At 41.3% G+C, this 17,984-nt stretch overlaps 1 protein-coding gene across 4 annotated transcripts; it reads left to right on the top strand.

Annotated features, from left to right (window-relative positions):
* Window positions 1-163: 163 nt before the first annotated feature.
* mphosph8 (M-phase phosphoprotein 8) lies at window positions 164-17,198 on the top strand. 4 transcript variants are annotated; one of them, XM_029136103.3, is made up of 14 exons: window positions 326-614; window positions 1,859-2,020; window positions 2,470-3,489; window positions 3,700-3,796; window positions 3,996-4,256; window positions 4,399-4,521; window positions 4,681-4,769; window positions 13,211-13,351; window positions 13,552-13,638; window positions 13,754-13,908; window positions 14,081-14,232; window positions 14,346-14,470; window positions 14,626-14,709; window positions 14,983-17,198. In XM_029136103.3, the coding sequence occupies exons 1-14, from the start codon at window positions 513-515 to the stop codon at window positions 15,022-15,024; spliced, it is 2,640 nt and encodes an 879-aa protein (XP_028991936.1). In that variant the 5' UTR covers window positions 326-512; the 3' UTR covers window positions 15,025-17,198. The 4 variants fall into 4 exon arrangements, with proteins under 4 accessions (XP_028991933.1, XP_028991932.1, XP_028991936.1 ...); XM_029136100.3 differs by lacking the exons at window positions 13,211-13,351; window positions 13,552-13,638; window positions 13,754-13,908; ... (2 more) ...; window positions 14,626-14,709; window positions 14,983-17,198 and adding exons at window positions 6,756-9,099; window positions 9,478-12,885 and having other exon boundaries at window positions 164-614; window positions 2,473-3,489; XM_029136099.3 differs by lacking the exons at window positions 13,211-13,351; window positions 13,552-13,638; window positions 13,754-13,908; ... (2 more) ...; window positions 14,626-14,709; window positions 14,983-17,198 and adding exons at window positions 6,756-9,099; window positions 9,478-12,885 and having other exon boundaries at window positions 177-614.
* The last annotated feature ends 786 nt before the right edge of the window (window positions 17,199-17,984 follow it).

The raw sequence follows: 17,984 nt of genomic DNA, 5'->3' as shown, positions 1-17,984 counted from the left end.
AATGAACATAATCTGATGTTATTTAATCGAGGAGACACACTGGACTCCATGTTTACTTTAAAGTCTGCTACGTGAAGACCCTGAAAGCAGCTTTACGTCCAAGCTGCATTTAAGAAACACGGTACTTGTGGGTTTCAACGTCTCAAATGGCAGTAGACCGCGGCTCTAAATTAAAACTCATGCGTATTTAATCTACGCTCTAATACACGTAGTCGATTATCCTCTTTAGGGTGAATTTGTTAGTGCGATAAATGCCATAGCCACAAATAAGTTGTCTACAAGTTTCAAAAGAAACCGCCTAACTGCAGGCTCCGAGTTTTAGCGGCGCATGTGAACGCGGCGCCGTTAGAGCGGGCGTTAGCGGCTGTGTTCGGTAGGTACAGCCCTCGGAGCTGCAGTCGCTACGGACAGGTACCTCCGCGTCCTGCCCGTCAACTCGCAGCCGACGCGGCCTTTGGGTGCGCTGGATCGAAGGTAGCCAAATTGTAGCTTAGCGGCGCGGACCCGCAGCCATGGCGGCTGAAACGGACAAGGTGGAGCCGGCGGACAGCGAACAAGACGAAGAGGAAGATGTGTACGAAGTGGAGAGGATCATTGACATGCGGGTGGAGGAGGTAACGCGAGCTAGCTGCTCGTTAGCCCGTTTAGCTAGCTGGGCAAACATGGCCTTTCACTCCGCTCCCACGTCGCGTGCACACACACGCACACACGCACACACAAACGCAAACCTTTACCGCTATGTTGCGATTATACGCACACATTAACATACAGCTTTGCCTTTGTGTTACTTCTAACCGTCGACCTAACGGTGGCTCGCTGCTCGCCCGCACAGAGCGGCGTCGTTCTGCACAACTTCTCGTGATGTCCGCGCGGCTCTTCCCGCTGAGGCCAAGGACGGGGCTCTGCGGGCTTGCAGACATGTTCGTCCGTCGCGTTGGCTCCAGCCTGCTGGTGTACAGAGAGGGGACTGAATCCGGGGACGGGGTGCGGGAAGCGGGCTTCTGCGGGAGAACAGCGCGTTACCGTGTGTGTGACGGGCGTTAAGCATCCTCAGCCAGTGTTAGCATGGTGCATGGTGGCAGCTGAACACGAAAGGACATCACCTGAGCTAAACCTGTTTTCTGCACATGACTATTATATTATTACTGAAAAGCAACACCTGCGAGGACACCGATTTGTCGCAGCACGGGCGAAAGTTTTATACATAAAGTTAAATATAAGCGGACTAAGTGATTATTATTTACAGGTGCTAATGTGGGAACCACTGGATTTAATTAAAAAATATTTGAACTTGATTCACTAAAATGTGCCCTGTTTAGTACTTAACCTCGTTTTGTCATTCAAACTAACCTGACCATTTTAGTGTCCAGTGTGAACGTTCTTTACATTTGTTTACACCAGTTGGACTTTCTCTCCACTTTCTCAAACTACCCAGTAAATTTGTGAGGAAAAGCAAATACATTTCACAGATGATTTCAGGATAATTGTGAGCCTAGCAGTTAGAAGAGATCACTACTCAGTGCATTGAAGTAAAGCTAGCTCACAAAACCAGCATTTATACAAAGGTCTGTCCACAACAGAACCGTTGCAGCCCAAAGTAATGAGGCAGATCTAAAGTTGGGCCTAAGCTACATTGTTCTAAGCCCTGCAATATTGTTGTGTAGACATTTGTCTAGTTATTGATGCAGTGGAAAAATTTTTTTTATGTCTCTCGTGTGTGTGTGTGTGTGTGTGTGTGTGTGTGTGTGTGTGTGTGTGTGTATATATATATATATATAAGCTTAATAATCCTTAAATATACATGTAGATGCACAAAGCCACGCTTAGCAAGCCTCATTTCTCCCCTCTCTGTTTTCAGGGTGAAGTGCTCTACAGAGTCCGATGGAAAAATTACTGCTCTGATGACGACACCTGGGAACCAGAGGCCCATTTAGAGGACTGTCGTGAAGTCCTTTTAGCTTTTAAAAAGTCCTTAGCTGAGGCTAAGGCCAAGAAAGAGGCAGAAGCCAAAAAGAGTGTGGTAAGTGTTTTACATAATACTACTGATAATAGTAGTAACTAACAAAACAAAATGTTGCTGACATGCCAGATCTTTGGAGCAAAGTACTGACTCTTGGAAGGATGAGACTGCTTTGAAGTACACAACTTAATTATTTGGTTAATTAATAGCATAGCGTTATAGCATTGCATGCTATTTGTTATCAATAAAGTCAGTGTGTGACACAGACACAGCACCGGCCCAACGTCAGTTCAACCATATGTAAAGTAAGTCAACAAGACACTAAAAGAACAACTTACTAGACCAAGTCACCATCTTTCATGGTGTCGCAACTGAGGGCAGAGCATCTAAATAAATGTGCAAATCAACACACTCCTTGAAACTTTAGCCCTGTGAGAGCACAGCAATTTGTCATTGCTAGCGTGAAAGTCACAAAAACAAATATCATCTTTGTCGTGCTCTTCTGTTAGAAGCTGCTGCCTACAAAGAGCGACGTGTTTGATGCCGACTCAGAAAGTGACAGCGACAAAGACCGTCCAACTGAGGCACCCATCAAAAAGAAGAAAAAGAAAAAGATCCGTGAAGAAGAGGAACCACACGCAAAGGACAAAAAGAAGAAGAAGAAAGACAAACGGAGGGAGGAGTTCAGACCTCTGCCTGCTCCAGAGACAGATGATGAGGAAGAGAGAGCCCCAACTCCACCCTCTCCTACCAAGGAGAAAAAAATTGACACTAAAAAGCGAGTGGTTGACTCTGAAGAGGAGGATGATGAGCCTGTCCCCTCTAAGAAACACAGGAAGGAAAAGGGAAAAGAGGGAGTAAAGTATAAAAAAGACAAGGGGGAGGATGGGAAGAAAAAGAAGGGCAAGAGGGAACGAAAGATTGATACCTCTGACGAAGAAGCCACCGCACCTCTCGAGGACGACATGAGCAACAGCGCATCGGAGTCCCAAATGGATGATGCTGTATTAACAGAAAGCGAGAAAAAATCTGCTGAAAAGGCACGTTTGGATGAAAAATCCAAATTCAAGAAGGGGAAGTGGGAAGTAAAGCTTCAGGGTATTAAAGACCTTATTCATGACAAAAAAAGCAAAAAGTCAGATGCTTCCCTAAAAGAAAGCAGCCACCAAAAACTGAAGGGTTTCCTGTCTAAATGCAAGGACGAGGCTGCTCGACACTCGGACTCCAGTGACAGCTCAACCCTACATAAAAAAGTGAAGAGCAAAGGGCAGGACACGCCAGCGCCATCCAAAATCACCTCTTCCTCTACATCCTCATCGTCCTCTTCATCTTCTGTCACAGCGGCTGGCAGCACCAAGGCTAAGGAGGATGATGTGGCTAAAGATGAGGCACTGGGGCAGAAAGATGGTACAGGTTCTACAAATTTGTTTGAGAAGTTCCTGTTAAACTGTGAGGCCAAGGACCGAGCCCCCCGCAGGCCCCCCGTTCATCAGATGGCTGCAGAGAAGAGCAGCAGCAAAAACGCTAAGGTATCGTATTAGCATTACATTAACATTATAACTACAACAGGCAACAGCGAACTTGCAAATTAGTGCTAATCAATGCTGCACTGCTGATGTCATGCTTCCTACTGTATAAAATAGTTCATCCATTTTAATGCAATTAAAATGCAGTATTAATGTTTTTGATCTGTGCTTAAGTCTCAAGTCTTATCTGTTTTGTTTCTGATCCATCATCAGTTAATAGGGAAAATCGAGAAGATCCCAAAGACAACCAAAGAATCTCCATCTCAGAAACCAGAGCCTGAGAAAACAGAGAAGACCAAGCAATCAGATGGTATGCACAGCACACAGACACGGCTTAATAGAGGGGTGGGCGCTGATGCTTTGTCAGTCCAGACAAAACGGTAGAATCTACTTTTTTTTAAATCAAGTTTATATAGTTTTCTATTAGTTTAATGAAATATGTGATGGACGGAGATTGAAATGTTCCCCATCTCCCACAAAGTTTGACTTCTTGTCTGCTCTCTGGCTAGTCCCCAGACCTAGCCAGAGTCATGGATTCAGCCTGGACAGTGATGAGAGAGAAGGAGAAGACACTACAGCAAAGCCTAAAGCCGTTGAGGATTCCAAGGAGCGGAGAGAGAAGCCAGAAGAGGCTCAACGTTCTGGCTGGGAAAGAAGAACTCCATCAGAAGACAGGAGGAAGAAGAGAGAGGACAGTGAGCCCAGACTCTTCATGGCATGCGATGACAGTCAGGACACCCAGCACCCACTAGAGGGTGCTGAAAAGTCTGGTATGTAACATGATGATTTTGTTACTGGCTAATGCCATATTACTTGATTAGCCAAGTCTTACTGCAGTTTCAAATGCAGAATTTCAATTGTAAAATTTAAGCTTGACAACTTATGAATTTTTCTGCATTGTTTATTGTGCAGACAAAGGTCAAGCTACTTTGAGTCTTGGAATGGACCTCAACCTGGACTGGATGACCCTGGATGACTTCCAAAAACATTTGAATGGAGACGATGAGATTCTGTCTGGTCCACCGTTATCACCAAGTCAGTATTTCCAAAATGCTAATAGGATTTCTTTCTTTTTTTCAATATAAATTAAATGCCTGTTATGTCTTGCGTAAAATGTTGAGTGTTTTATATTGTTTTCATCAGATTTGTATTTTATGCTTTGTAAAATTCATTTGGCTCTAACCTTTTTGTTAGGTGAGTTGCGGGATGCTGTGAAAAGTGGCGATTACATGGCTGTAAAACTGGCACTTAATTCTAAAGAGGACTACAACCTGGACCAAGAGGTATGTTCTGTCCCCTTCAAAATGTTTAGCTTTAGAACATTTTATGATGTGTTATTTAATCATTCTGAATTTGTGATAACTTTGATAGTTTTATTTCTATATCTCGTTTCTAAGACAAAAGCACAGTTTACAAATACGAAACCAATTAACCAACTTTGCACCTTGGTTGCCCCCCAGTTTGAACTTTGTGTGGGTTGTATATATGAAGAAAAATATAAAACCTGTAATTGGACAGTGCTATATGGTTCTATTTAAATGTGAAACTTACACAGCAAGGTTCAAAGTTCAACACCTGGAAAATTTCTGATCTAAACAGCATGGGTCTGGGAATAGTTCTAGAGGCAATAGAGGCATTAAATATTTCCATATCCGGCGTCCAGAACAGTTGCTCAATGGGGATACATGGCTGTGATGACTCAAGCCTAGTACATCCAAATAATGTCAGTGACTTAATATATGATTTATAAAGAAACAGCTGATGGGTTTCAACAATTTTGCACCAAGGAATTTGTCTCTTCAAGAGCCACATTTACAGAATTCACGGTTTCCTGTTGACTAATAGTCTATTGCAGATGTTTTTTCACACCAAAGCATCTTTTTACGTCACTTTTGCAACAAACACAGGTAAGAGTGTGGTCTTAAAATCTTTTAACAATGAATTCAGAAATGTATCATATGTAGCTATGTTGTTGTGTCATACATACATTATTTCAAGAGTGCATTATTGTTAGATTCTTAGGGTGAAATAAAGTAATAGATGCCGACAATTAAAGGGAAATGTAGTTATTTTAAATCTAGAATATGTAAAAATAATCATATGTCATTCTATTATTGTTACTCCACTAGGATCAAACACAAGTAATTTCAGCTAACAGTACAAAGAACAACTTTTAAGAAGAATGACTAACAGATGAATATTTTAGCCTGTGCCAAATTTAGTTGTTGTGTGGATTTCCCTAGATTAGCCAGTGTACTAAATAGGAGGCAGTATTATTATTTTTAAAAGTAGTTTGTGCATGCCAATCTGTGTACTGCCTAGTTATTAATTTTTAACATGGCTTCTTATGTGCAGTTCTAAATTAGTCATATTCTACAGTAATTGATACAATTGTGATAATTGTTCAGATTTGAGACTGGGGTTATTTTTTCCTTGCAGTGAACAAGCCAACTAACCAGAAGGCACTGAGCCCATGAAGTTCCAGGAGAAGATGAACTTTGTGAAACAGGTACATGTATATGCTTATAAATCATGTATCATCATCCTAGTCAAAGTCCATCCCCAGCATACATCAGCAGCCAGCATGCATTCAGCTTAATATTTATTTTAATAAATAAAATAAACATAGAATCTGAAGGTTTTATAAACTGCTAAACAACATTTAGGTTTTGCATGTGTAGCTGGCCTAGTTGTTGACAGCCACTATTGTTCAAACTGACTTTATTAATAGACTTCATTGTAACTTCACTGCTGTGAGAACCTAAACGTGTTGTATTGTTTGTTTGTTTTGACCGAAAGCCACTAGTATAGGTCTAGTGTAAGCACGTATTCTGTTCCCTCCATATAGCATTTCATCAACCACCTCATGACTAGATACTTGCATAGACATTTATAATGTCAAAACGCTGCTTTATCCAATAAAGCCATTAACTGTTATCCAATGGGTCACATGTGGTTTTTGTACTGGCGGAGCCTTTGATGCCGAGGTTGGGCTAAAACATGAAGTGTAGCCATCACATTAGCGTTTGTTTGAAAGAGCCTGGAGCTTAGTGGGGTGTTGCCAAGGTGCTGATGCGTTTGAAATGATTTGAAAAATGTGCAAAGACGCTTTATAGACGCAAACTGTCACCACTAAACAACTAAAATTGGAAACTAATTTTTGTTGTTTCCCAATTTATTTCCTAATAAGCGTATGTTGTTAAATTGAAACAGTCAAAATACTCAGGCTGATTTGGCAATGAGTCTTACATATACTTGTTCTTTTTCAGGCATGTTCAGTTGGTGAGAGGAGGTCATTTGAAGCAGAGAGAAGCTTGATTGAAGAGAGAAGTTCAAGTGATGCTCTTAAGTTGACTTCTAACCTTGACAGTTCAACAAATGAAGAGGGTACCCCAAAAGTAGAAGAAAAAGAAAATTTTCCACAAGATTTTGATGATCCAAAAAGTGGTGAACACATGGCTAGCTCCCTTGCTGATATAGACACTGAGCAACTGACAGAGAGGGAACATGAAAAAATTCTAAAATGTTTAACTGAGTTTGGACACAATGATTGTGATTCAGCTCCTAAGCAGGAGACTCTGGGAAAAGAAGCCCATCAGCAAGCAGTGGAAGAAGAGATGCCATATGATACAAAATGTGTCCTTACAAGAAATGAAATGAGTTTGAACCTGGATAATATAAATTCTACCACAAATCCTGAAGGAATACCAACAGAAGATAAAACAGACCTGAGGGGCATAACTGACGTAGAAGCTTCCCCAAAGGAAGTAAATGACTTGGGGGCTGAAGAAGAACATGGGGAACCAGGTTCTTCAGATAGTCCAAAGCAGGTTCCTAAAAGGCAGCTACAGCGCCATTGGAAGAATTCAGAGAAAAAACAACCAACAAGGTCAAGTTCAAGGACCTGTAAGAAAATCCTTTTACCAAAGCAGAGTATTATCATTGAAGAGAAAAAGGAAAGCAAAAAGCACTTTTGTTTATATTGCAAAATGGCCTTCGCACAACTCGCAAAGCATCTGGAGAAAAAGCATTCAGAGGAAACGGATGTTGCTCATGCAATACACTTTCCCAAAGGTTCCAAAGTCAGGCAGACTTTGCTTGATCAAATTCGGAACAAAGGAGATTATGAACACAACTGCCAAGTTCTTAAAAGTGGTGAGGGAGAGATTGTAACTAAGAAACAGGTAAAAAACTATAACATATCTGTTCGTGACTTCCTGCCGTGCCAACACTGCTTTGCTTTTTTTCGCAAAACTGATTTGTGGAGACATGAGCGGTCATGTAAGGCCAGAAAGGGAGACCAGAAGTTTACTGAAAGTGTAAACCATGATCAGGACCACAGTGCTGCTTCCCGACTCCTCCCAATGTCTGAGTTCCTAACTGAAGGATGTGAGGAAATCATTCACATTATGCATCAAGATGAGATTTCGAGACATATCAGAAATGACCCACTTATTTGTAAATATGGTAAAGCATTGTCGGTTAAGTATTACCATGACAAGTCTCAGTTTGCTTACATTGCACAAAAAATGAGAGAACTTGGTAGATTTATACTTGCTGTAAATGAGCTTGACAGCAGTGTTAAGTTTTTACATGAGATATGCCTACCGTCCAAATTTGAGCTGGCTGTTGAGGGTGCTAAAAAAGTCAGTGGTTTTGATCCCACCTCTAGTAAGTTTAAATCAGTTTCCCTTGTCTCAAAGATCGGCTACTCTTTGAAACGAGCTGCAGAAATAGCTTTTGGGGAAAGCCGCATGATGGAGGACAGTGAAACAGAAAGGGAGGTAAAAAGGTTTATACAGCTTCTTGATACAAAATGGAGTCAGTGTTTTTCTCGCAAAGCTCTTGCGCTATCACTCAAGCAAGAAGCGAAGAAAGTGGACGTGGATAAATCAACAGTCACAGAAGATTTAATTAAACTCCACAGGTTTATCGTAGGAGAAGAAGATGAAGCCAGAAAGGAACTGAAGGAAAGTCCGAGTTTGTCAACGTGGAAAAAGCTCAGTGAAGCCACCCTTGCAGATGTGTGTCTATTCAACAGAGGGAGAGTAGGAAATATTGGTAGAATGCTCCTGCAAACTTACACTTCTAAAAAATGTAAGGGAACGTTTGTGCCCTCTGCAGATCAAGTAAAGAGAAGCACAAAACTGGAGCTGGTGATTGGTTCAAGTTTCACTAGGTTGGAGCTAGAAGGTCAGTATGGAAGGAACATGCTGGTTCTGCTAACAGAAAGGATGGTTTTGTCAGTTGACCTGCTAATTGAAAATCGAGACCAAGCGGGTGTGTCAAAGTCTAACCCATATCTGTTTGCTCGGACGGAGGGTCCCTCGTTCATCCGAGGCTTGGATTGTTTCCGAAGGGCTGCAATGGAATGTGAAGTTAAAAACCCCGAAGCACTTTTGTCCTCATCACTAAGAGAACAAATTGCCATTTGCTGGCAGCTAATGAGCCTTTGTGAGCATGAATTAGATCAAGTGGCAAAGCTGTTGGGAAGAAGCAACCAGGAGTGTCACAGGCTCTCAAAAAATCCCTCAGAGCTGGAGGAGATGTGCAAGCAACTACTCAAAATGGACTGCACTCTGCCAACAAATCCCCCCAGCACTGCAAGGAATGGTGAGTATACGTCGGAATAGGGTTCTGCTTGGTTTCTCCCTGGGGTGGTTAATTTGGACATGTGTAATCGTGTGGTGGTGGGGAACTTTAATCAGGAATGGGTGACCCAGGTCCTCCAGATCCACTGTTTACACTATATTGTACTTTGGATAGTGGCTATCGGGCATCAGGGTTAGCTAGATTTGCTCTAGAGGGTGGTTTGTTGATAGAGGGAACCTGCTTCCAACTCAAATCTTATTTTGACTTGATTCTTGCATGTGACTCTTCTGAAACAAACTCGGTATAGATTTGTCATTTCACATTGCAGATGGTATTGCGTTCATTATTACACTGTTTTGCTTTTTTGCTTTCTCATGTTCTCTACTGTTTTCTTTTCAGACACTACACAAAAGCCTGCTTTAAAGAGAAGGCCCTGGAATGAGAAGGAGCAGGCTGCAGTGAAATGCTACATGAGTGAATTCATCACAGGAATGAAGGTTCCAGGCAAAAAAGAGTGCAATGCATGCATAGCTGCTGAACCAGATCTTGGTGGAAGGTCTTGGACAGATGTTAAAAACTATGTACACAACACACTTCAGACAATAAGGAGAAGAAATAACCAGCAGAAATCAGAAGGGGTTGAAAGGACTTTCAGTCCAAAGTCTCCAAAAACTGGGGTTCAAAAAAACAAGAAAAATGTGGAAGACACAAACCTGTGTAATATGTCTACGGTGCAATCAGATCTTCTGACAGAAAGTTCTGATTGTTGTATGACAATACCTCTCCCAACTGGTCTAAGAGATTCTGGGCCATTCCCAGAAATAACTTCCAGTTACACATCCTTGTCTTCCACTAGTTCAAGTATGATCCACACAAGTCAGCCACTTATGTCTTCATTCACACCACTGAATGCCGATACACAAGTGGTCCCTACCTTTACGCCACTCAACACCACAAATACTTTAATTCCCCCACCATACACATCAGAGAATAACCGGATTCTGTCTATGTCTCCTTTATTTACACAGAATCCAACAAGCATGCCACCCCCCTCTGTATATACGCCACAGGACACTACAAGTTCAATGATCCCTGCCTATAGCCACCTTAATGCTCCAAGCACCTCTATGGTTTCTACATTTACACCATTAAATCCCCCATTAGTCCCCACATTCTCGCCACTAAATAACCAAAGTTTGCCTATTGTGTCGTCATTTACACCTCTGAACCATTCAAGTACCACAACATACCCCAGTGCCCCACCTAGAACCCCTACAACTGCACAGGTTGTCCCATGCATTCATGGACCCAGTGTTCCTGACAGAGCACCACTAGTACAGGAAAATACACACATGTCCAACTCAAGGAAACAAGTAACTTCAGCTGTCAAGCCTCAAAAGCGAAACAAGCGCTTGTGGAGTGAGGAGGAACAGGCTGCTGTGAGGCGTCAGCTTGGAGACTTCTGCAAACTGGTCAAGGTGCCAGGAAAAAAGGATTGCGATGCATGTTTAGCTGCTGAACCTGTATTAAACAGCAGGACATGGAGGGAAGTGAAATATTTTGTGCATAACTCTATTCAGTCGATGAAAAGAAGAGGACAAGTAGTCGCTTCCAAGCAAAGTGGAGAACAAGAACCAGAGATTCCGAATTCGAGCACTGAGTGGGACGCCCCCGTTTATTTGTCCCTATGAATACTTGGACATGCTTGACACTACATGGCACTTAAACATTCAGCACATGTGAACTGTTGTAAAGCGCTTATTGGTGCAATCCAGCCTCAATAGCCAAGCACTTCTTGACAACGTTGACTGCTTGTCCTGCCATTCTCTAAACCACATTTTTACAACACTTTCAAAATCACCAGATCAAGCTATCAATGTACTGTTGCATGAATATATACTATAGGTAAAAGTGTTAGTATGGTTGTACTGCCGTTTGGGCTCAGAAATGCAGATATTTATATTAAATATTAGATTACATACAGGTGTGCTAGTCATTAATGCAAAACTATTGACTTTTCAGTTTTGGTTAGCAGTGTTAACTTATCTTTTAATAAACGTAAACCTTGTTTACAAGGTGCCACTAACGGCACCCAACCCGGTTTTCACAAATCCAAACCGTGTTGGCTGAATTGTTACCCCAGCATTTGTAAACAGGACATTTCCCAGCCTGCACTGAGCAGACATTGTCTCAGTCACTGTTTCCACAGGGATTTATACCCTTTAGTTTCATAATTCTACCTGTAGTGTATCCAGTAGCATTTTTAGGAATTTTGATGATCAAAAACTAGATAGAAAACCTACCAGCAAACCTTGCAGCCAGTCACTCTGACCTGCTCTGTATTGCTCCTGAATACCTGCTCAAGTGTTCTATATTCTTGCTTTAGCCAGTAGCCTTTATTGTAGATGTGCCCCTGATAGTCTGCAGCAGTCGTACTTGCTGATCTTAGGAGCTTTGTGCACATACCTCTTTATTAAATATTGGGACATGTTTTTCCATTTAAATAATTATAAATGATCATTGTCCTTTTTATACGTTTTTCATATCAGTAAGACGCAGAAAGGTTTGGTTGTATTTTTGTATCATTACATAGGAAATGCCTGGAACATTAGTAGATTTAATGTACTATACGAAGCTAAAATACACTGCGTTAATCTTACTGTATTATTTTAAACTTGATTCTCTGAATATTTGACATTAATATCCAGTTGCCATGATCAAACCTTATTGCCTTATTATCTTGTTTACTCATTTTACAGTGTTTTAGTGTTTGCATTTCTTTATAATCTTGTCGATTGTATCTAAAACACAACTTAGCCAGTAAATCCTGCTGTTTTGAGTTAATCATAGCTGTGTACATTTAATATTAAACCCTCAGGTTAGTTATTTTTTAATATGAAAATGAAACTTGTTTTAAACTATGTCTCGCATTAGACTAAACAGAAGTGAATTCCGTTTTTTCTATATTTTTCCCTTTTTACTGAAACTATTTTTTATTTAAGGTTTCTGTCTTTGACCCACAAAACCGTTAATCCAGCAAGTTGAACATATGTTCAGCACATTTCAGTTGGTCATTGTAGTGTTGATTCTTCACAGGAAAGGCATAGCTATATGTGGATGTGGTTCAGTTGGGTCACTTGAACTGGGATAAATCCTTATTATTTTTACCATTCCACATGTGTGTTGTGGACTTGGAGAAGGCATTTGACCTCGTCCCCCGTAGCATTCTATGGGGGGTGCTCCAGGAGTATGGAGTCCGAGGCTCTTTGTTAAGGGCTGTCTGGTCTCTGTACAAGAGATAAGCAGTTGAAAATGGATGGATGGATGGAAGTCCTTATTGGGTTACATAAAGACAGTTCACCTTATTTCACAGCCTTTGTGTTCAGAAGGAGGGACAGTCATGGTTAGAGTTCCAGCACTGCTACTATTTGTCAAGGGTAATCACTTTTTGTGTTTCCCCTCAGTAGCAGTTGTTCACCCCTTCATACCAAAGGCATAAGTGCAAACTGGGCCATTATCAGTCTGCACAGCCGACTTTCTTCTGTATTGCTTCAGTGTGAAAGGAGTTTATCAGTATTACACTACAGTAGATGGTAGATGGAATTATAGTTTGGATACTGTTGTATGTTGAAGGCCTAAATGATCATACATTTGGTATTGGGTATCATTTTTTCCTTCGTGTTGTGTACATGGTGCTTGTTACTCTTCATTTTGTTGTGATTTTGTTGTCTTTGAACAATCCTTCTTATCAACTATTGTAAACAATGTATAACTTCTGCTTGTATATTAAAATGCTCATCAACTAAAGTTTAAAGGTTTTGTAGTTATGAAGACAAGTTGTTGTTGTCCACCATCAACTTCTGTTATGTTACGGTGACCTTCTTTTCTATTTTTATACCTTAATTGTCTCCATGACCTTGTCACACAGTGGTTGTAAAGCAATTTACATTAGGAGGAGGTTTATTAGTATCTAATGCAGGAATAACTGCAGGTTTGTGTCTAAAATGCAGTTCAACTCAAATTTTTTCCAGACAGAGTGCAGATTTCACACCTCAAAGTCCGCAGCAGTTTGTGAGAAGATGGTCATTCTTTGTGTAAAACTGCAGCTTTGCATCTGTCCGTCTGTCCACAGGACGTCAGCGGTATGTCCCTGAGCATGCTGGCAGCAGCAGGGGGCCAGGACGACATCCTGAGACTGCTGATAAAGAAGGGGGTGAGGGTGAATGCGCGGCAGAAGAACGGCACTACAGCGCTAATGCACGCCGCAGAAAAGGTACAGCATTACAATTCCTCTATACAAAATGAAACAAAAGCCCCAAGTACAGGATGCAAACATATTTTGCTAATACATGAATAAATAAAGTGGGAGATGTGCAGACTTAGGATTCTTTGTCATGAGACACCACAGACTAAAACAGTCACTGACTTGTGATTGAGTGCATCTGCATTTACGTTCAATTTTTTTCTATTCAGAATTTCTTGACAACTGTTGCCATCCTGCTGGAGGCAGGCTCATATGTGAACGCTCAGACACTGGGTGGAGAGACTGCACTCATGAAGGTAACGATGCATTCGCACACACGGGACAGAAACGAACACAAATGGCCCTGATGGGTCACTAGATCACTTTTGATCAATACACGCGGTCACAGGTTGTGTGGTTGAACGTTTTCAGGCATGTAAAAGAGGAAACGCTGAAGTAGTGCGCCTCCTGCTGGAGTACGGAGCGGACTGCAACATCCTGTCCAAACACAAGAACACAGCCATGTACTTCGCCAAGCTCAGCAACAACCTGATGGTGTGTGACCTCATCAAGGACCACATCAGCATGTGAGTCCTTGCAACAGCTTCCAACCTCACTCCACACTAAGAGAGAGACAGAAGACTGGTTTCATGAAGTTACAGCGATTGTGATGAAGTGATCAAAGTACTACTTTTAAAACCTGTTTTAGTTCGTAGGTGCGTTCTCGCCTGTTCACCCTCTAATCTCTGCGTGCACCAGGTTGTCCAGTGTGGCAGAGGACACCATCAGAGCATACTTTGAGTCTCGGCTGGTGCTGCTGGAACCCGTCTTCCCTCTTGCCTGCCACAGGCTCTGTGAGGGCCCTGACTTCTCCTTTGAGTTTGGTTTCAAGTCACAGCCACAACCAGAAGGTAACATGGATCTCTCATGGCTGCATGTATCTGGACAAAGGTCTGGTTAACTGCATACATAAGGACTTTTCTGTCTTTTCTTGTCTGTCCCTGTCTCCTATCTCCTTTTCCAGGCTCGGGAATCCTCCTCTTCATCTTTCACGCCAACTTCCTGAATGAGATCACAGCCAGGCTCTGTGGACCCTGCAGCGTTCATGCTGTGGTGCTCAATGACAAGTTCCAGCTTCCTATTTTCCTGGTTGGTTCTAAACAGATCTGCTCAGTTACAAAGCATCACTCTACTCATACTCTCTCACTCATAATACATACTCTCTCACTCATAATACAATTATGAAAATTATTCCTCTATATAATGCTTTTCTCATTTTCTTATTCCTGCCTTTGAACGTACAGGATAGTCACTTCATCTACTCCTTCAGTCCAGTTCCAGGCATCAACAGACTCTTCATTCGTCTGGCAGAAGCACCGACAGCCAAGGTGACACACCGCATGCTAATTGGATTAGCATCAATCAGAACACAACATTCTTGTATTTGTTACCAGCTAGAGTATTTTTCCCTCTGGTCTTTTAATATGATTTAGAATAAATTCTAGGATAAACTATTTCCCATGAGTTGTTTGTAAACATTTCCAAAGCTCAATTACCATTTTGTTTCCTCAGTCGATACAAGTGCCTAAAGGACAAACTACTGTTGTAATGAAGCAGCTGGGCATTTTAACAGTGTCTAACCTGATGTTTTCTTTCCCTAGGTGAAGCTTCTCATCTGTGCATACAGGGTCCAGCTGCAGTGAGCGTGTTGGGAGTCACCTTTAAGACTAGCCATTAAAATGGTTAATGAGTATTTGTTGGATCCGCATCCCCTCAGACATGAGTGCAATTCCAAAGCTTCCCCACTGGTCTACATGTACAGTAGAAATCTGAGGTTCCTGCACGGTGTAGTTACCGTCGAGCAGCATGTCCATCTGTTCGCCATCCAGATGCGACACAGGCTTCAGGTGCAAGGACACAATCAGAAGCTCCCTTCAGTCCCGTTTTGCTAACTTCTAACACTGAAACCCTTTTGGGTCGTGCCTTTTTCTCTGTCTCCACCTCCCTTTAGCATGGTTATGATAGATGTGTGCATTGTTTGTAAATTTGGCTTGTGTGAAAATGTTTTTTGAAGGACGTACAAAGGGGCATCTCATCATACATTCTTCCTGTTATTAGTCCTATTGTTGGACCAAGAGAGTGCTTTCCTTCATGTTTTGTTGTGTTAACGCCTTAGTCCCATTGTTTGTTTGTTGTTTCATTTCTTTCTTTGAAGCCATGCTGTGGATGTCACACTTGACAATGCTCTGTTGATAATGAATGATATAACTGTGTGTAATTTAAAATACAATATTTTCTTCTTCACAAAGTCAGTGACCAGTGCACATCTCATCAAATTAGACATTCAGTGAGTTAGTCCTTCTAAGACCTACACATGAAACCTTCCACTGGACGTCTTCATGCCTTCAACTCGCCCGTTTACACACTTTAATGCATCTGAATGAGATGCTGTGACGTAAAAGTGCTGAGTGTTTTACTAAATGAAGAAAAGATCATTTTGCCTTGCTGGCACACAGTTTCTGTTTATATTTTCTGGCTTGTACATATTCACATACTATATAACTATATATATATATATATATATATATATATATATATATATATATATACAGATGTAAATATCCTCTAATGACTGCTCATTTGCAGCTGTAGGAGTGTGTTAACTTATTTAGTTTGTGCAGTGAAAAACTGTTATTTTTACTTTGACGGCAGAATTAGATATTTTCATACAGAAACCATGAATACCAACGTGTATGTGATCCAATCAGGACGGCTGTACATGTTTAAAAGTGTCAGTGAGCCTCAGGTGGACTGGATTGGATTCTTTTTTTTCTTTTTAGTTGAGATGTTAGAGGATGAATCCCAGCCCAGTTACTGTTTTAATGCACAGAATTCATTGACCTGCTTCCTGTTTTGTTGTTTTTATTTCTGGCTTTAAACAGAATGTTAGACTCAGACCACAGAGGCCTGTGTTCACAATTTGCGTTTAGACTTAATATGTTTTCTGTTTAGCTCAACTCACATATTTGGAGCAAAAACTATGTTTATTTCCATTTTATTACTTTCACTGAGTGGAGACATTCAGCACATTTTAATGGGTTTTATCATATTATTTGTATCTGTGGGAATTTCTTAATGATTCCCCAAAGGACAATCCGACATAAAACAACATGATAGTCCTTTTAAATCGGAATAAATAGTTTTCACGCATCTTTGTCATTCCTGAAATATGACTGAAATATGAATCAAGGCATCACCGCATTTGAGCCCATTTTTGTTGTTTTACTATTAAAATGAAACATTTTACAAATTGCTGTGCTGCTGTTGACGGTTTTAGTGTTTTTTAGTGTATTTTTCATGCAGTCGACTCTATGAATGGATCCTGTTTACTCCCGTTTTGGATTAGACCTGAATTTGTTGTACTGCCTTTTTAAACTGTCTTGAAAGTGATGCATCAACAATAACTCATTAGCAAAGGGTGTTTATTGTGAGGCTTCGTGACTACGCCCACTAATTGTTAGTGTACATGAAAGGTAAATTGATCTGGAAGACCTTCAGGGATGTGTTTATGTGCTCTTAGCAATGAATAAACGCTACTGCTGATTTGTAGCTGAGGTAAAAGTGGTGTGACTGTGAAGAGGACGCGTTGGTTGAGCCTCAATAGTTTTTATTATAGTTTTAAAAAACCTTAGGTTTCTGATTTGTCAGTCAATCACTTCTACAGACAATCCTTCTCCCCTGTAGAATCTCCAGTTGACACCTTTGTGATGTCAAGCCTCACATTTTGCCTCTGAATGTTTTCTAATATTTGTGTATAGACTATTGTATATCCTGAAGCTGCATCTTTATCCCAAATAAAACATGTACATAAACTCTTTCTCTGCTTGAGTTCATCAACTACACCGCAGGATTTTTTTTATCTAGACATGTTGGCTCCATTAAGTAGTTGTTATTAAGAATTTGCTTTTGTATAAGAGATTATTTAATTCTCACTAGTGAGTATGCACAAAACAAAGATTTCAATTTTCAATTTCAATGAACACTGGGACCTTTAGGACGTTGATGTGTCCTTGAGGTGTTCTCTCCTAATTCTGGTAAATTTCTCAAAACGAATTGGACTAGATTGAATCAGACTGTACAAGTGTGCCTAATAAAACGGTCACTCGGTGTATATCAAAATAATACATCAACCGTTTGAGCAGGTTGTTGCAAAGAAAGTGAGGAATTATTGAGTCTGATTCTTCTCGCCCACACAAACACACAGGAGGCAAGAGGTGCATCTGAACATGCCTCCGACATTTTGCTCCGCGTCCCACAGACAGAAGAAGTCAGGCTGACTGAGCCCCGAGGACGGAGCGCGTGCTGCCCTGTGTCCTCTGCGGACTCCATTAACGTGGACGGGGCTGCGGAGGCGTGGGCCGTCAGCTGCTTTCACGCCGCACCGTGGACGTGAAGGCGACCTGGACGATGCGGAGACGTGTGAACGCACCTGATCCGCCATATTAACAACGTGACCATCACGTTACTTCAGCAATGCAATAAATACCTTCACCAAAGCCTTGTTTGATACTCATTGACTGACTTACTGATGACTGATGACTCATAACTGACTTATTGTATTCTGTAGGTCAGTTGCAGCCGTTTCATCGTACTTAAATGTATT

Source organism: Betta splendens, chromosome 21 (genome assembly GCF_900634795.4).
Source record: "Betta splendens chromosome 21, fBetSpl5.4, whole genome shotgun sequence".
Lineage (NCBI taxonomy): Eukaryota > Metazoa > Chordata > Actinopteri > Anabantiformes > Osphronemidae > Betta > Betta splendens.
The sequence above is the reverse complement of the archived record's forward strand: the minus strand, read 5'-3'. Positions and strand labels throughout refer to the sequence as shown.